The 20679-nt window shown below is 41.5% G+C and overlaps 1 protein-coding gene across 1 annotated transcript in view; it reads right to left on the bottom strand.

The window, feature by feature from the left end:
* The window catches only part of taf5l (TAF5-like RNA polymerase II, p300/CBP-associated factor (PCAF)-associated factor), a 34358-nt gene that overhangs the window by 9493 nt on the left and 4186 nt on the right, over positions 1-20679 (bottom strand). Inside the window, exons 3-4 of the mRNA XM_067989392.1 lie at positions 8250-8354; positions 4228-4952 (exon numbers count right to left, since the gene is read on the bottom strand). Of these exons, the coding sequence (XP_067845493.1) occupies positions 4228-4952; positions 8250-8354 (830 nt within the window). The remainder of the gene's footprint in view (positions 1-4227; positions 4953-8249; positions 8355-20679) is intronic.

Genomic DNA, 20679 nt, shown 5'->3' with positions numbered 1-20679 from the left:
TGCTACCTCATCTTCAACGTACAGCATTCTATTCACTTTCTGTATAGCATATCTGTATGAAAGTTGAACTGCACTGACCAATTAAAAAATATACATTTCACTGCCAGCTGCTGGTAATTGAGTCAAGTGTTGCACCAACACAAGTTATTGACATGACTACTGCAGAGAAAGCCTATCCTCAGTATATTCTCTCTTTATGGCAGTTGTCTGTTGTAAACCCACTTTCCCCTAGCAACTAACTCTGAGAAACCATCCAGCTGCTGAAAAATTGCACTCTTACAAGCTGGGACCTCAAAAAAAAAAATCAAATCTAGTACGAACATTTTCAGAACTATTGACAAATCGCCTTAAGCGATTAAAGTCAGTAGTGGCAGCCCACCATTACTACAGTGCTTAAAAACTGCCTCAGTTCTACAGTCAGCTACAGATTAAAACACTCACCACTATCAGAGGCCAGCACAGGAGCCCATAAAGGACCTGCAGGAATATCTCCGCAATCTACTCCCCTAGACAAACCTTACACAAGTAATGGTATTGTTGGAAAGAATAGTATAATGGGGGAAGGGTTCTAACTATGCGAAGGCATAGTGAGGAGAGACGGTGGAAGTGAGGCATGTGAAGGGGAGGGGGAAGCGAGGCATGTGAAAGGGAGGGGGAAGCAAGAGGGATGGCATAAAGAAGAAGGATGCCACGGCCTGCAAGCTGCATTCCTCCCACACCTGCTGCTGGAAAATCTGACTTTTTGTCCTTGGAATCTTTCTTCCCCAAACACACCCATAAAGAAAGAAGATACACAAAAAGAGAAAGAACCAACAGAAAACACTGTTGGCCAAGAGAGAAAAGAAAATGAGAAGGAAGAGGAAATAGAAGAGAGAGCAAGTGCACAACAGACAAGCAAGAGAGAGCCCATCTTCCACCATGAGAGATTCACTTTTGTATATACAAAAAAATTGCACCTAGCACGTATTTTATCCATCATGCCACAATTTACATGCAAATTCCTTGCAGCTGATTTGTTGTTTTATGAACACAAAAGTTGAGCCAATCACAACTGAAAGTAAGGAATGTACAAATCAACCGTGACTATAGCAGGTATATAAACTACCAATGACTTATAAATAAAACAAATCAAGCAGTAGTAGTCAGCATAATCTACCAATAAATGAAAGGATTAGGAGAACCAATTAAATCAAACAATTTTTGAATATCCTTTAGCCGCCATCTTGGTTTGCCACTAAGCTGTGTATTTAAAACTGCTCCTACAACTTCAGGAAATTTTTTATGATTGACAATAAAACTAGCCATTCCCAGAACATGCCAGGATATGCCGTTTGTAAACCTCGCTCCCCACACTACTCTGGTGGATCAATGGAAACCAAAGAATGAAATCCAACAGAAACCACTTTTGCATTAAAGCATCAAAGCCAAGGTAAAGCAGCAACTCTAACTTTTTATGAAAGTAGTTTTCTTGAAAAAAAAATTAAGGGGATTTAAAGTAAGTTACATGTGTGGCAAATTACATTTGAACAAAGGAAAATTTCAAAGTGGAATCTCTACTTTTTTTGCCTCAACCAGGAGGTTACATGGCCGCGTAGGGGGTGGGAAGTGTCCAGTCATGATGCTCCAGCCATTAAGAGTGTGGGGCAGGCTTGATGGATCAGCTGTTTTTGTCCTGCCCGTCAAATTTGTATGTTCGTAATGTATTCTGAAAGGTTACAGCAGCTGCTTTCTTTATACTGAGAATTCAAAAACAATTGTTGATATAAACAGGTAGCAACGTCTGGAAGGACTGTACTATTTGGAGGGCAGCTCAGAATAAAAGTCCTGACTTTTACCGAAGGATCTGCTCAAATACAATCAGTAATTTGCAGAGATATTTGATAAGGAAGGATGCAGATTATAAAATATTAAAGTTTTGTATTTTTCTTGGCTTTTGCTCTGAAAAGCTACATTATAAACAGAAGGACTGCATGCTCATATTTTTTTGTTTCTACACAAGACGATGTGAAGCTTTGGAATGAAATACCAGAGTTGATGATTGAAGCAGAGACTATTTAAGAATAGGTTAGACAGGTGGTTAAAGGAATAGGGGATAAAGGGATATGGGAATAGGGCAGACACATGGGTTTAGGACTACCGCTTGTGTGGAGGATAAACACCAACACGGACTGGTTGGGCCTAACAGCCTGTTTCTGTGTTGCAATTTCTATATATGATATGTAGAAATATCTTGTTAAAGAAAGTTTTATTTATCAAACTAGAGTTCATTGTCTCTTCCAAATTCTCACACTATAAATATTCATTCCCCCTCCTCATGTGACAGCATAACCTGACTCACTGTGTAATGCAACAGGAGACCTGCCAGTCTATTATAAGAGTTCTGACATGGAAATTAAATGTGTGAAATGAACAGCGCACAAATAAAATTCCATCCCACTATGTTATTAGCCCACATCGACATCACTGTTATAGATCTTGTAAACGTGAATGCTAGACTATAGTTGTGTGCTGCACTGCCCCACTGATCACATATTGGCAGTACAATAATTGTGGCAGGTCGTCAAAAGGCTTCACTGTAATACGGCCTACCCTGTCAATTTTTTTTAAAACTTCCACATCAAGTATGAAGCCTACAGATGGATGGGATCACAGGATCAGGAGTGGGCCCCACGAGCTGGCTGTGCCTTTTAATTAGATCATGGCTAATCTGTACCTTAACTCCAATCTCAGTTTTGAAATTTTCAATTGACCCCCAGCCTTAACGGCTTTTTGAGGGAAGAGTTTTCCAGATTTTCACTACCCATTGTGTGAAGAAGTGCTTCTTATCATCACCCCTGAACTGCCTAGTTTTAATTTTAAGGTTATGCCACCTTGTACTGGACTCCTTCACCAAAGAAAATAGTTTCTCACTATCTACCCTATCATATCCTTTAATCATCTTAAACACCTCAATTAGATCACCCCTTAATCTTCTATATTCAAGGGAATACAAGCCTAGTCTATGCAACCTGTCCTCATAATTTAACCCTTTTAAACCCCAGTAGCATTCTGGTGACTGCACTGCATCCCCTCCAAAGCCAATATATCCTTTCTGGGGTGCAGTGCCCACAACTGAGCATGGTACTCCAGTTGCGGTCTAAACAGAGCTTAAACTGTAGCATAACTTCTACCCCTTTGTATTCCAGCCCACTCGAGATAAAGGCCAAAATTCCATTAGTCTTTTTAATTATTTTCTGTACCTGTCCACTAGTTTTTAGTGATTTCTGTACATGGACCCCTAAAACTCTCTGCTCCTCCAGTTCCTAGCTTCCCACTATTTAGAAAATACTCTGATCTGTCTTTCTTAGGTCCAAGCGGATGACCTCGCACTTCCCTACATTGAACTCCATCCGCCACAGTTTTGCCCACTCACTTAATCTATCAATATCCCTTTGCAACTTTCTGCTCCCATCAACACTACCTGCTGTGCCACTTAGCTTAGTGTCATCAGCAAACTTGGATATGCGGCTCTCTATTCCTTCATGTAGGTCATTGAGCTAGGAGTGAAGTGGAACCTCTAGCTCTGTGTAGTGTTAACGAATGCACATCAAGTGGATTCACCAGCGATGTCCTATCTACTTTACAGCACAGAACTGTACTTAACATTTAGCAACTAACAATCAATGCATTTGAAGTAAAGTGATTACATTTGGAACAAAAGGTTAGAAACCGTTCGAAGGCCCGTCAGTCCAGAACCAGCTGTGTTATTGACTGCATCATGTAACTTGGGGCCTCAACATCAGTTGTAATGAAGCCTGATTTTTATTGAAAACATTTCTCCACCAAACTCAAGTTAACAGAATGGCCATTCTTGGAAACATCTCTTATGTGCAGCCTGCAAGATTCTTACAAGAAGCCTAAGTATCCTGCTGACTGCACATTAAGATGGGTGTTTCTTCAGCCAGCTGTGAATATGAAGATGTTAGTATGGCCGTTAACACATTATTAATCACCTATCGTGGGATTAAAATTATAGTTAGAGGAGCAGAGCTAGGGCTGAATGGGAGTTTAAAGAAAACTGGTAACTTCAAACTCCAGGCAAACAAAATGAACTCTCAAGTTTTAAGGGTCTCCTACAACTGCCAGTGACCACGTATCAAGTAGCAAACCTGTCATCCAACTTGATATTAACTGCCTTATTTAACCTGTTGTTGCCATACAACCCAGGGAGCACAAACACATTCATACCTCATCATCCAAGATATCACAGGCGAGGTTGATTCGCGAAACATCCACTTGCTGCGGTCCGGATTTCAGTTTCTTCGACCGCAAGCTCCAGAGTTTGATACAAGAGTTATCAAAGCCAGCACTAAGCAATTTATTGTCTGGTGAAATTTCCGCAGTATTGAGCAGCTGGTCTGTGTTGTAGAAAGCGTAGAAACAAATAGTTGTAAGAGAGGGCGCTCCATCTTTTACCCGTTTTATACTGTCCTGCAACATGTCCAGCGCAGCTTCGTTCTGCAGCATGGCAGAGGGTATCTCCGAAGGCTCCATGCCCACCCCCTCACTTCGAGATAACGCACCAACACTGTACAGCTGATAACCCGTCTGCTGAGAACACTGCACATCCAACTGAACGCGGGAGGCTAGAACCTTGCATAGAGCACTATTGTTATCACTCTGGAGGTAGCGGAGGAGATAGTTATAACTTTCTTCAGTAAGGCTAAGAACATATTTGTTTTCAATCAGGATACGCAGCTTGGAGTTTGAATAAATATCCTGGCTATTCAGAGTAGTCCGCAACTGTTCCATGATGTCCTTCTGATCTGTATTTTGTAGGAACATCCCATGGAAGCGACTGTAGAAGCTGTCTGCTGCACTCTTCAAACCACTGTGCACCATGTCAAGGTGGAGGTAGACGAATAAAGGGTAGAGCAGTTGTTTTACTTCTCGGCTGTACTTCGATTCTGTATCTGGAAGCAGAAGCGTGAAAGCGTTGTGAGTAAATACACTATCAGCACTTCTTAGAGTCACTTGTTACAACTCAAACTTCTTTCCAATATTCCTTACTTGTGTTCAACAGAAAAGTCAGCTTCCATAGGCAACCGAAACTTAACCACACGTGCGCACTGGTTGAACAATGAACCCTGGCTCCATCGAGGTATGCACCAGAAATGGTCAGCATCCTCCCGGTATCTCCAAAATGGTTGAAAACATGAAACTGCCAGATTGTGATGCTCAGGCTAACAGTATTCATTAGATTTATTAAAGTTACAGAAGCAAACCTAGAACAGAATAGGCAGTTACATGTATTTTACGTAACAATCTCTTCGCAGTTCTTTTCAGTAACTTTTAAATGATTTAACTCAATGAACTGAGTCAAATGAACTGAAAGAAATGCTTTCCTGGGAGTCAAATCAACAATTAAAAGTTAAAAGCTATTGTGAAGGGACTAATTTACTCTACATGCCACATATGTAATTATTATTCTTTATGAACGAAAAACAAGATTACACAACTCTTGTGAAAGTCCCCTTGTAACATGCTACATTTCAATGTATTGTTAGAAAAAAATATTACTATGAGATGATATACCTTCATCTCTCACATTGCTATCTTTTCCCATTTTCATCTACATCACATCCACTCCACTGCGAATGGAAAGACCTGCTTCAGATAAAACTAGTTTCACACTGACCAGGTGCCTGACAGCAGGTTAGTTCAGTGATTTAGAATGTCGTAGGAAGCAGATGATTTTATTCCTCATTCCCAAGGCACCTGTGAGAACAGCTTCAGCTTCAACAGAAAGAAAAGATTTTCTCCTCCCAAATGACAGTTTGCAAAAAGCTAAGTGTTGGTTACGGAAGAACAAAGTACTGAGTGCACTTACAATAAAACTTTGTTCAACCAAAACCCTCAATTAACTAAATGGGAGACATAGCTCCTGATCTTTCTATAAATACAGCACCTGCAGCTTAGTCACTAAAGCCTGTTTGACGTGAAAGTCTTTTAGGCTTTCTAGGGCTATTGAATACTCCTAAAGTGGCCAACAGGGAATTAAAAAGCTCAGTTTCACATTCGACTCAGTTACCCATGTTAATTACAACTGAACAGGCACTTGGTGATCTGCATCCATTCTTCAGCTAATCGCGATAGCAAAGCACAAGTTTTCATTTGACAACTTTTAATAAGGAACTTTACAATTTGCAATGGCATTGTGTTATATAATAAACTGAGCTAAAATACTATCTGGTCGATTCTACAGACAGCAGACCAGATTAACTCTCACTGCACAGCTTTTTCATCAGCTGCTGGCTCTCAGCTCCCTCGTGTACATGCTCCCAAAATCAGCAAGGAACCAGAGCTTTCAATGACAAAATATTTCAACTGATGGACGTTTATTGATTTTGTAGACATGGTCATGGGGAAATCGGGAGTCAGTGGCTGGCGCTGATCTTGCCAGCTAGAAGTATCCCTGCTGAAATCAGAAATTTAGCAACCCTGCCAAAATTTAGCTCAATTAAAAAAAAGCACAATACAAAGGAAAATTGTCAAAATGTAAACTTATGCTATCAACATTAGCTGAAGTATGGATGCAGCTGCAATGAATCCAAACTCCTGTTTAATGGATTTATTTTCATGTTCCTCAAATGTTTGCCAAATGAGGTTTTCATGGCATCACAGAATCTTACAGTGTGGAAGGAGACCAATTGTGCCTGTGCTGGCTCTCTGAGAAAAGCTGTCCATTTAGCCCCATTCCCCTACCCTTTCCACATACTCTTAAAGTTGTTTTTTCTCTCCAAATATTTAATTGATTCCCTTTCAAAAGCCATTCTATTTCTACCACTGTTTCTCATAGGGCATTCTATATCCAAACAACCCTCTCCATTAAAATGTCTTCTAACCTCTTCCTTCATTCTTTTGATGATGTTTATGTCCTTTAGTCACTGACCAGTAGATTAGTTCTCCCCCCTTTCATCTATCAAGCCCCCTGATAGTAGTATTAGCCATGGCTCAGTTGGTAGCACTCTCGCCTCTGGGTGAGAAGGTTGAGGATTCAAGTCCTACTCCAGAGACTCGAGCACAAAATCCAGGCTGATACTCCAATGCAGTACTGAGGGAGTACTGCACTGTTGGAGGTGCCGTCTTTCGGATGAGACATTAAACCGAGGCCCTGTCTGCCTCTCAGGTGGACGTAAAAGATCCCATGGCACTATTTCGAAGAAGGGCAGGGGAGTTATCCCCAGTGTCCTGGCCAACATTTATCCCTCAACCAACACCACTAAAACAGATTATCTGGTCGTGATCACATTGCTGTTTGTGGGACCTTGATGTGCGTGAATTGCCTGCCCCATTTCCTAAATTACAACAGTGACTACATTTCAAGAGTACTTCATTGATTGTAAAGCGCTTTGAGACGTCCTGAGGTCATGAAAAGCGCTATAAAAATGCAAGTCTTTCTTTTACCCATCTGATCTCCACTTAACCTTCAATGTTCTGGTGAGAAGAACTCCAGTTTCTTTCGTCTGTCCATTACAAGAGCCTTTCATCCTTGCTATCTGTACACACTTCCTGCCTGCACAACTTTTGTCACATTGTTGCAACCCTCTGCTCCCCCCCCACCACCTTGATCAATTGTGAATTCCTATGTTCACGTTTAAAATTGTAAACTATTCACTGTGATTGTACAAAATGGCCACCGGGTTCCAACAATTTGTTCAAACTTTTTTCTGAATCTTTTTTGGTGCAATTTTTTCCTGCAGTAACTGAAATTTCTAAATATCTAAAGTCAGGGTTTAAAATAAAATTTACATATTTTGTAATAACGTGATTACATTTATCAATTGAATTGTCTTTTAATGCCTTCATTGAAGTGTTTACTTGAAGATCTCAGCTTCTCCCAAAAGCCTGAGCTTACGCTGAATATTTTTGCCCAAACCTGTGACTGCGCTTAATTTGGATTATGCTATCTAAGCATGTGGAACAGTACCGTTAAGTCAGCTGTATAGGTGGAATATTTTTCTTTAGCTTCTAGCACTGCTCAGTAGCTTTACTTCAAATAATTTTGAAAAACAAGGAGGACAAATTTCAAACACTTTTTTTTTAGGTAAATTTATATTATTACACACATGTTGTAGCTTTAGTAATGTGTTCTATAAATTTCAGAAAGAGTATTAAGCAGACAGCAAGACACACACAGAGCGCTTGGACAATGTTATATAAACTAAACATTTAACCACTAAACATATGCTGCTTCTATCCAAACTTACCAAAAAGGAAGATTTTCAGCCGTCCAAACTGGATCTCATATTGATTAGGATCAGCCTGACAGGGAGCTGCAGACACCACGTTGGGAGAACCAGACTCTGCTTGAACTGTTTTTGAAAATATAAAATGAACATGATGAGCACCAAAGACCTGGCACATGCAGTGAAACCATATCCTAGCCATCAAATTTACATTTCAAAATAACTGCACTGACAAGCAGAGGTTACTTATGAAAGGGACAAGGTCTATTCAACTAGCATGCAGGCGAAATGATAATTACATTTAAACTGTTCAGCTGAGGTATGCCAGAGGCAGTTTCATTACATTCAAAGCCCAATGCTGCAACTCTCCCAAAGCATGCTCAATTCCAACCATCAACAGGGATCTTCTTACAACAAATGAAATACTATTGACGTATTACAGATTTACAATCAGCATTGGTTACGACTGTAGTGCACTCCTGTTGAGTACATCTGATGCCCCCTTTATACAACAGGTTTGCCTCAGACTGTGGTATAAACTTGCTGTCAGAATGAGAAAAATCCTGCTGGAATGGTAGTTTCAACTAGTGCCTCTGACCGAAACTACCTCAAATACACATGCAGATCGTTCAATCCATTTTGGGGTATGGTATTACTTGCCAACCCTTCCCCCACCACCCCAACCCTGACATCAGCTATGGTCCCGGACACAGAAAGCTACAAAAGAACTTGGCAGGAACTGCACATATAAAAAGCTTGCGCACACAACTTCTTGGTATGCCCAGTTGCCCACTGTTGCCAAATGTGCCCTGACAGTATCAATGTGCAGATTTGGCACAACAAAAAAAAACATGTTACTGGAAGCAGTTCAATAATACATTCCTTGAACTTATCTGAACAACATGACATTCTACTTGCCACGGTCCAACATTCTTATCGTCTGAAGAACTTTTAAAATCATTTCCCTTCCCAGAAGGACATCAGTGAACCAGCTGGATTTGTACAACAACCCAGCAATTTTCATGGTCATTTTCTGGTGCCAGTCCACAAATTACCAAAATTTATTGAATTCGTTTGACATGATGTAATTTGAACTCACAGCCTCTAGGTTGCTAGTCCAGTACCACAACCACTAGGCTACCATACTCTGCTGGGATCCAAACAGAGTAGCAACACACACATCTGGTCAAAAACACCCAAATCTTTTTTGCTACCTTTTGTTTAATGATAAACCCTTTGTTATCCAGTTGCCCTTTTTAGCACCAGTGTACATTTTTCTGTGACTATTTGTTCATTAACATGGGAAGTGAATATGGTTGCAAAGACCCTTCTATCCCATCAGAGTGGGGTAGATTCAAACCAGATCAGGCAGATACACACAACACATATCTCAAATGCAACACACACTCGCACATAATTCTCTCTCATTCAGGTATATCAAAACCTTTTGCCTACAACATACACTTGTTTATAAACACATTGGTTTGAGCCCATTTCCCCAATATATAATGGTGTGTGTTATGTACTGATAGTTACAGCATTCAAAGTGCTCTAACGCAATGTACCACCCACTACAACATATATTACTTTGCATTTCTTGGTATTAACTTTCATTCATCTGCTCAATTACTGTAGGACCAAAGGTCACTTTGAATCATACAGGTCTCCTCAAACCAACCTAATTTCAAGTATAATTTATGCCATTTAAAACCCAACCGTTTAAACACTGCATCAAAGTCAGTAATATAAAAAGCAGAGTTCTCACGATCATTCCCTTGGGAGTTGCAACTGCCCATTTAGAACTACTGCCATTGATAATTATCCTGTTTTATATCACGAGTTAATTAACATTTCAAAACCACTTCATCCTGGATCCCACGCATTTTATTTTTAGCCACAAGTCTTTTGTGAACCGACACACTATAGTTGTTTTTATACTGCTGCTTAGACCCAATTCTGAAGACCAAACGTTTTTGTGTGCCAACAACTCTATTGCTGGGATAAGAGAACTGGATTTAGTGGAACTGCAGGAAGCTGGCTCACAGATGTTGGTCTCCCAGAATTCGAACAAGTGCAAGTGTAAAAGTTGCTTGTGACATTCCTAACTGTTCTATAGGTTTCTAGTTTTGTAACATTTTTACAGAAACAAAATAAAACCAGTTCCTGTCCCTTTTTATGCATGTCAGCAAAGGTAAGGTGGATGTGAAAGAAATTGGATAACTACAAATATAGCATACAAGCATTGGATAACTACAAATATAACATACAAGCATTTGATTACCTACATTGGCTCCCAGTACAGGAACAACTCGATTTTAAAATCCTCATCCTTGTTTTCAAATCCCTCCATGGCCTTGCTCCTTGCTATCTCTATAACCGCCTCCTAGGTCTCTGCGCTCCTCCAATTCTTGCCTCTCGCACATCCCCTATTTTAATCGCTCCACTGTGTCTTGCCTTCAGCTGCTTAGGCTCCAAGTTCCCTCCCTAAACCTCTCCCTCTTCCCCTTTAAGACGCTCCTTAAAACCTACCTCTTTGTCCAAGCTTTTGGTCACCTGTCCTAATACCTCCTTATATGGCTCGGTGTCAAATTTTGTTTGATAACGCTCCTGTGAAGCACCTTGGAACATTTTACTATGTTAAAGATGCTATTTAAATGCAAGTTGTTGTTTAAAGTTTCTATATACAAGACTAGTACATTAGCAACATAGTATAGCAAAAGTAATCAACATGGAATGGGCAGCTGAACAATTCGCTGCATTCAGTGCGGTAACTCTAAGTTTCAGAATCGTGGCAATGATACACCCCAACATTTTCCTTATTAGTTCTGAATTTCAGTGGTTCTCCCAAGCTGTTGATGCAACAGCTGGACCCCATGTGTGCTGGCCAGCAGTGAACCCCCCCCACCCAATCAAACAGGGGCACCTAAGCCTTACACAAGGCCAATACCAACAGATTCTAATTTAGGATATATCCACCAATTCTCTAACAATACTAGGAACACAAATAGGACAGAGTTACCTGCGCTACATAGGCCAGATTACCAAGACTCAGGGGCTGCAATTGGTCAACCCTACCTGCTGTAAAACATTCTGCTTGCTCCAACAGCCCATAGTTTACTGTTTAAAACTCAGTGGGACAGCAAGGTCAAACCTACATTCTAGGCCTTCTTGCTTAAGTTTTATAACTTAAATAAAAATTGAGCAGCTGCAAACAAGTGCCCTTTCTTATTTACACAGAAGAACTGAAGAGTTGAGCTTGTGACTTTTTTTTTAAATGTGTTTTTACAACCTAATCTGATGTGAAAAATAAACTTAAAGTGAAAGGGATTGGAATTTGCCTGAATGACTTTTTACCCTGTTAATTCAGCCACTGGGATTTAACTCCAGACTGATGGGTTGAAAGTCATCTCTCTGCCTTTCACTGACAAATAAGTCTTAACCCAGCTCCTTAAGTGCTAGATCACACCACAAATTTGCATGCAATTCACTATATCAGTAAGTGTACTGGCAAGCTCTCTTACTTACTGACAGCCTGAACAATTCCACTGCACGGTTGCCCCTCCTAACTCTTCTATTACCCCTCCATTTCCATTCCCTCTCTGAAGTGCCTAGGAATGCTTTATTGTAGAAATGTAAATTGTTATTGAATGGAGCCATAAGGATGGCTGGTGCAGTGGTGGGGAGGTGCTCTTCTAAATGGGAATGGGGGGGGCTAAGGTTCATTGTCAAGGAAGAACATTACATAGAATTACATTACATAGAATTTACAACACAAACAGATTATTCGACCCTACCAATTTATTCTGGAGTTTATGCTCCACACGAGCCTCCTCCCACTCTATTGACTTCATCTCACCCCATCAACATGCCAAGGAGATTCACTCTCTGTCTGGCTGTGCTTGATGCTGACACCCAGTGCCCAAAATAGAACTACATACAGTGTACAGCACAGAAACAGGCCATTCTGCCCAACAGGTCCATGCAGGTGTTTATGCTCCACATAAGCCTCCTCCCACTATTCTTCATCGAACCCCATCAACAAATCCTTCTATTCCTTTCTCCCTCATGTGTTTATCTAGCTCCCCTTTAAAAGCATCTATGCTAGCTGCCTCAACTACTCCTTGTGGTAGCAAGTTCCACATTCTAACCAATCTCTGGGTAAAGACGTTTCTCCTGAATTCCTTATTGGATTTACTAGTGACTATCTTATATCTATGGCCCCTAGTTCTGGTCTCCCCCGCAAGTGGAAACATCCTCCCCATTAAAACCTTTCATAATTTTAATGACCTCTATCAGGTGACCCCTCAGTCTTCTCTTTTCTAGAGAAAAGAGCCCCACCCTGTTCAATCACTCAGTTCTGGTATCATCCCAGTAAATCATTTTTGCCCCTTCTCTCGTGCCTCTATATCCTTTTAAAAATATGGAGACCAGAACTGTTCACAGTACACCAGGTGTGGTCTAACCAATGTTCTATACAAGTTTAACGTAACTTTTCTGCTTTTCAATTCTATCGTTCTAGAAATGAACCCCAGTACTTTGCCATTTTATACCCATATTGACCTATGGCACTACTTTTAAGTGATTTGTGTATCTGTACCCCAGGATCCCTTTGCTCCTCTACCCCATTTAGCCTCTTATTTTCCCAAGGAGTACGTGGCCTCCTTATTCTTCCTAGCAAAATGTACCACTTCACATTTATCTATATTGAAATCCATTTGCCAATTACACACCCACTCTAAGTTTATTAATGTCTTCCTGTATTTTATCACTGTCCTCCTCAGTATTAACTACACTGCCCAATTTGGCATCGTCTGCAAATTTTGAAATTGTACTTCCGATTCCAAATCATTTAGGTAAATGGTGAACAGTAGTCCCAGCACCAATCCTTGTGGAACACCACTTCCCACCTTTTGCCAGTCTGCGTAATTACCTTTAACCCCTACTCTGTTTTCTAGCCAGCTTGCCATCCATTCTGCTACTTGTCCCCTGACTCCACATGCTATAACAAGTCATGAATCTTCCTACCAGAATGTACCGCCTCACATTTATCTATATTGAAATCCATTTGCCAATTACACGTGGTACCTTATCGAAAGCCTTTTGAAAATCCAAATATATTACATCTACTGCATTACCCTTGTCTACCCTTTCTGTTACTTCTAAGAATTCAATAAGGTTGGTCAAACATGACCTTCCCTTTTGAAATCCGTGCTGACTATTCTTCATTATATTTTCAGTTTCTAGATGTTTTTCTATTACATGTTTGAGTAAGGATTCCATTATCATTCCTACCACCGATGTTAAGCTAATTGGTCCATAGTTCCCTGGACTTGTTCTGTCTCCCTTTTTAAATATAGGAATCACATTAGCTGTCTACCAGTCCTCCAGCACGATTCCATGTTCTAATGAATTTTTATATATATGTGAAAGTGCTTCTACCATCTCTTCCCTAATTTTGTTTAATATGCGCAGGTGCATGTGGGTAGTGTCCTAGGCCCAACCATCTTCAGCTGCTTCATCAATGACCTTCCCTCCATCATAAGGTCAGAAGTGGGGATGTTCGCTGATAATTGCAGTGTTCAGTTCCATTCGCAACCCCTCAGATAATGAAGCAGTCCGTGCCCGCATGCAGCAAGACCTGGACTACATCCAGGCTTGGGCTGAAAAGTGGCAAGTAACATTCGCGCCAGACAAGTGCCAGGCAATGACCATCTCCAACAAGAGAGAGTCTAACCACCTCCCCTTGACATTCAACGGCATTACCATCGCCGAATCCCCCACCATCAACATCCTGGGGGGGTCACCATTGACCAGAATCTAAACTGGACCAGCCACATAAATACTGTGGCTACAAGATCAGGTCAGAGACTGGGTATTCTGTGGTAAGTGACTCACCTCCTGACTCCCCAAAGCCTTTCCACCATCTACAAGGCACAAGTCAGGAGTATGATGGAATACTCCTACTTGCCTGGAGGAGTGCAGCTCCAACAACACTCAAGAAGCTCGACACCACCCAGGACAAAGCAGCCTGCTTGATTGGCACCCCATCCACCTCCTTAAACTTACACTCCCTCCACCAACGGCGCCCCGTGGCTGCAGAGTGCACCCTCTACAAGATGCACTGTAGCAACTCGCCAAGGTTTCTTCGACAGCAACTCCCAAACCCACGACCTCCACCACCTAGAAGGATAAGGCACATGGGAACACCACCACCTTCACGTTCCCCTCCAAGTCACACAACATCCTGACTTAGAAATATATCGCCATATCTTTATTGTCGCTGTGTCAAAATCCTGGAACTCCCTACCTAACAGCACTGTGTGAGTACCTTCACCACATGGACTCCAGCGATTCAATAAGGCGGCTCACCGCCACCTTCTCAATGCTGGCATTGCCAGTGATGCCCACATTCCATGAATAAAAAAAAAATCTATCCGAACCTGGGGTCTTAACCTCCCTTGGTTTGATTGGTTTATCAATTATCTTCCCCTTTTCTATCTTAAATGTTTTAGTATCTTTTTTGATCTCCTCTTCTAATGTCATGCCCATCATGTTAGTCCCGCTGGTAAATACTGAGGCAAAGTAATTATTTAGTATTTCTGCCATTTCGCTGTCATTACCTGCGAGTTTATCGTGTGTATCCCTTAGTGGCCTTATCCCTGTCCTGATTTTTCTTTTGTTATTTATGTGTCTGTAGAATACTTTACTATTTCTTTTTACATTCCCTGATAATTCAATATCATAGTTTCTCTTTGCCTTCCTAATTGTTCTTTTGACATCTTTCCAAACCTTTTCGTATTCGCTTTTGCCATCCTCTCTATTGTCTATGTACTTAGTGTATGCCTTTTTCTTTAGTTTCAATTTTGCCCTTATTTCTGCATTCATGCATGGTGTGTCATTATTGGCTAGTTTGTTCCCACTTTTTACATAAGATTATAAGAAATAGAAGCAGGAGTAGACCATATGGCCCTTCAAGCCTGCTCCGCCATTCAATAAGATCATGGCTGATCTTCTACCACAACTCCACTTTCCTGCCCTATCCCCATACCCCTTGATTCCTCTAATGTCCAAAAATCTTTCGATCGCAATCTTGAACATATTCAATGACTGAGCATCCACAGCCCTCTGGGGAAGAGAATTCCAAAGATTCACAACCCTCTGAGTGAAGACATTTTTCCTTATCTCTGTCCTAAATGGCCGACCTCTTATCTCGAGACTATAACCCCTAGTTCTAGACTCTCCAGCTAGGGGAAATAGCCTCTCAGCATTTACCCTGTTAAACCCTCTAAAAAAAATTTTATACGTTTCAATGAGATCACCTCTCATTCTTCGAATCTCCAGAGTATAGGCCCATTTTACTCAATCTCTCCTCATAGGACAACCCTCTCATTCCAGGAATCAATCTAGTGAACCTTCGTTGCACGCCCTCTAAGGCAAGTAGGTAAGGAGACCACAACTGTACACAGTTCTCCAGGTGTGGTCTCACCAGAGCTCTATATAATTGCAGCAAGACCTCCTTACTCTTATACTCCAACCACCTTGCAATTAAGGCTAACATGCCATTTGCCTTCCTAATCGCTTGCTGTACCTGCACATTACCTTTCTGTGATTCATGTACAAAGACACCCCACCCCTCTGAATAGCAACATTTCTTAGTCTCTCACCTTTTAAAAAATATTCTGCTTTTCTATTCTTCCTACCAAAGTGGATAATTTCACATTTCTCCACATTATACTCCATCTGCGATTCACTTAACCTGTCCATATCCCTTTGCAGTCTCTCTGCTTCCTCATCACAGCTTACTTTCCCACCTAGCTATGTATCGTCAGCATACTTGGATACATTACACTCGGTCCCCTCATCTAAGTCATTGATATATTTTGTAATCAGCTAAGGCCCAAGCACTGATCCTTGCAGCACCCCACTAGTTACAGCCTGCCAACCTGAAAATGACCTGTTTATTCCTACTCTCTGTTTTCTGCCGGTTAACCGATCCTCAATCCATGCTAATATATTACCCCCATCCCGTGAGCCCTAATCTTGTGTAACAATCTCTTGTATGGACCTTACGAATGCCCTTTGAAAATCCAAATATACCACATCCACTAGTTCCCTCTAATCTACCCTGCTAGTTACCCTCTCAAAAAACTCCAACAGATTTGTCAAACACGATTTCCCTTTCATAAAACCATGTTGACTGTGCCTCATCATATTATGATTTTCTAGGTGCCCTGTTACTATGTCCTCAATAGATTCTAGCATTTTCCCTACTACTGATGTCAGGCTAACTGGGCTGTAGTTCCCTGTTTTCTCTCTCCCTCCTGTCTTGAATAGCAGGGTTACATTTGCTACCTTCCAATCCACAGGGACCATTCTAGAATCTAGGGAATTCTGGAAGATCAAAACCAATGCATCCACTATCTCCGCAGTCACCACTTTTAAAACCCTAGGATGTAGCCCATCAGGTCCAGGGGATTTGTCAGTTTTTAGTCCCATTAACTTCTCCAGTGCTTTTTCTTTACTAATCTTAATTACTTTAAGTTCCTCACTCTCATTAGACCTTTGGTTCCCTTCTATTTCCGGTATGTTCTTCGTGTCTTCTACTATGAAGACAAATATAAAATATTTGTTTAACGTCTCTGCCATTTCCTTATTCCCCATTAGAATTTCTCCTGTCTTTGCTTCTAAGGGACCCACGTTTACTTTCGCTAATCTCTTCCTTTTTACATACTTGTAGAAGCTCTTACAATCTGTTCTTATATTTCTTACTAGTTTATGCTCATGTTCTATTTTTCTCCCTCTTTATCAATTTCTTGGTCATCCTTTGCTGATTTCTAAAACCCTCCCAATCCTCAGGCTTAATAGTCTTTTTGGCAACATTGTAAGCCTCTTCTTTTAATCTAATACTATCTTTAACTTCTCTAGCTAGCCACAGTTGATTCACTTTTCCCATGGAGTTTTTATTCCTCAAGGGAATGTATATTTGTTGAGAATTATGAATTATTTCTTTAAATGTTCACCATTACTTACCTACTGTCATATCTTTTAATCTAATTTCCCAATCTAGCGTAGCCAACTTGCCCCTCATGCCTACGTAATTGGCTTTGTTTAAATTTAAGAACTTAGTTTTGAACTTAACCACATCACTTTCAAACTCAATATGAAATTCTATCATATTATGATCACTCTGTCCCAGACGATCCTTAAATATAAGATTACTAATTAACCCTGTCTCATTACACAATACTAGATCTAAAATAGCCTGTTCTCTAGTTGGTTCCTCGACATATTGTTCTAAAAAACTGTCTCTAATGCATTCCATGAACTCATCCTCCAAACTACTTTTGCCAATTTGGTTTGCCCAGTCTATATGAAGATTAAAGTCCCCCACGATTATTGCATTATCCTTGTTAGCTGCTCCTCTAATTTCCTGATTTACACTCTATTCAACACTATAATTACTGTTGGGGGGCCTAAAAACTACTCCCACCGGTGTTTTCTGCCCCTTGTTATTTCTTAGCTCCTCCCATACTGATTCTACATCCTGATTTTCGGAGCTAAGATCCTTTCTCACTACGGCCTTTATCTCATCCTTTATTATCAAGGCTACCTCCCCCTCCCTCCCTCCTTTTCCGTTTTGCCTATCTTTTCTAAAAGTCATGTATCCGGAATATTTAGTTCCCAACCTTGGTCACCCTGCAACCATGTTTCAGTAATGGCTACTAGATCAATCCCATTTATCTCTATTTGTGCCATTAATTCATCTATCTTGTTACGAATGCTTCGTGCATTCAGAAAAAGCACATTTGATTTTAACTTTTTACTATTTTTTCCCGACGTAACCAGAGTCATTAATGCCCTAGTACCTTTGTTAAACTCTTGTCCCTTTCTGACACAAACTGCTTATTTTTACCCAAATCAGTACTCTGCTCTAGTCTTGACTTTTCTCTAGATTTATAAATTTACCCTTACCTGAACCGTCCTTCCCCCCGTTTATTAGTTTAAAGTCCTATCTACCGCCCTAATTATTTGATGTGTTAGGACATTGGTCCCAGCCCGGTTTAAGTGGAGTCTGTCCCAATGGAACAGCTCCCTCTTTCCCCAGTACTGGTGCCAGTGCCCCATGAATTGAAACCCCTGCTTCCCACACCACTCTTACAGCCACGCATTTAACCACCTAATCTGTTTGTCCCTATGTCAATTTGCAGGTGGCTCAGGTAGTAATCCAGAGATTACCACCTTGAAGATTCTGCTTTTTAATTTGGACCCGAGCTCCTTAAACTCCCTCAGCGGAACCTCATTCCTAGTTCTACCTATGTTGTTAGCTCCCACGTGCACCACGACCTCTGGATCCTCCTCCTTCTGCTTCAAGTTCTTCTCCAGCCACGAGGAGATGTCCTTAACCCTGGCACCGGGCAGGCAACACAGCCATCGGGACTCCTGGTCGCGGCTGCAGAGAACAGTACCTATCCCCGACCACTACCACATTCCTTTTCGCTCACCCCACTTGAATGGCTTCCTGTACCACGGTGCCGTGGTCAATTTGCACATCCTCTCTGCAGTCTTTTTCTCATCCACAAAGGTAGCAAATACCTCGTACCTGTTGGACAAGGACAAAGACGGAGGCTCTTCCTCCACTGCATCTGGGGTCACCTTACCTACCTCACTCGCAGTCACATCCTCCTGTACCTGACCACTAATAAAATCTAATCCACTACCTAACCTAAGGGCTGTGACTACCTCCTAGGTCAAAGTGTCCAGGTAACTCTCCCCCTCCCTGATGCATCGCAATGTCTGCACCTTGGAATCCAGCTCAACAACTCTGAGCCAAAGTTCCTCGGGTTGCAGACACTTACTGCAGACGTGGTTGCTTGGGACCACGTTGTTCTCCACAACTCTCACATGCTGCAGTTATGGCACACCACCTGCACTGCCATCTCTATCTAACCTTGTTTTATTTATTTACTTAAAGTTTTTATATAATTATTTCATTTGGTTTATTTTTAGTTATCCTTTTTAAACGAAATTAATTTATCTAGTTTAAGTTATTAATTTAATAAATATTAGCAAGTTATAGGTTCCTAGTTTAAACCACTCCCCTGCAGCCACTTACACAAGCCACCAACAACATAATCAATAAACTAAATACTTACACCAACAACACTAATCACCAACATACTTAAACAAAATATATATCTGTAATCTACTCTTGCCGCTCCGCCTTGTTTTGAGATGTCTCTTTTTGATTATTTTTTTCTGTCCATTTTAGACTCACCACCTCTGCTCCTCCTTTATACAAGGGGGGGGGGGAATTCCCACGCCTTCTCTCTCTCTCTCTCTCTCTGTTGCTTCTTTATACCGGGCCTCTTTTTGCGGGGGGCGGGGAAAAGAGGGGGATTCCTGCGCTTTCTCTGGGCCATGGGATATATTTTTCTTGGACTCTATTGATCATCAAATTGCTGACCATCCAACTTCCCTTCCTGGCCCTCAGGTTAACTAGATATTGTTAACGGTTCCCTCTCTTCAGGTACCATCCCCCTCCCCTTCAAATCTGCCATCATCATTCCCCTCTTCAAAAAACCCACCCTTGACCCGTCTGTCCTTGCAAACTATCGCCCCATCTCCAACCTTCCTTTCCTTTGCAAAGTCCTTGAACGTGTTGACGCCTCCCAAATCTGTGCACATCTTTCCCCCAACTCCATATTTCAAGCCCTCCAATCAGGTTTCCGCCCCGCCACAGTACTGAAACTGCCCTTATCAAAGTCACAAATGACTTCCTATGAGACTGTGGACATGGTAAACTATCCCTCTTCATCCTTCTCGACCTGCAGCCTTTGACGCAGTTGACCACATCATCTTCCTCCAACACCTCTCCTCCGTCTTCTAGCTGGGTGGGACTGCGCTTGCCTGCTTCCATTCTTATCTATCCGGCTGTAGCCCAATTATCACCTGCAATGGCTTCTCTTCCCGCTCCCACACCACCACCTCTGGAGTCCTCTAAGGATCTATCCTTGACCCCCTCCTATTTCTCATCTACTTCTGCCCCTCAGTGACATCATCCAAAAAGACGACATCAGGTTCTTTACGTACGCTGATGGCACCCAGCTCGACCTCATCACCACCTCCCCTGTCTCTGATTTGTCATACTGCTTGTCCGAGATAAGCAAAAATTCCCTCCAACTAAATATTGAGAAGGCCGAAGCCATTGTCTTCCGTCCCCACCACAAACTCTGTTCCCTAGCCACCGACTCCATCACTCTCCGGGGCCGACCCAGATCATTCACAACCTTGGTGTTCTATTTGACCAAGATGAACTTCCGACCACATATCTGCTCCATCACCAAGACTGCCTACTTCCACCTTCGTAACATCGCCAGTCTCCACCCCGCCTTAGCTCATCTGCTGCTGAAACCCTCATCCAGGCCCTTGTTACCTCCAGACTTAACTATTC

This window comes from Heptranchias perlo, chromosome 8, assembly GCF_035084215.1.
Source record: "Heptranchias perlo isolate sHepPer1 chromosome 8, sHepPer1.hap1, whole genome shotgun sequence".
Classification (NCBI taxonomy): Eukaryota; Metazoa; Chordata; class Chondrichthyes; order Hexanchiformes; family Hexanchidae; genus Heptranchias; species Heptranchias perlo.
Note: the sequence above shows the minus strand (reverse complement) of the source record. Positions and strands in the feature narration are given on the sequence as shown.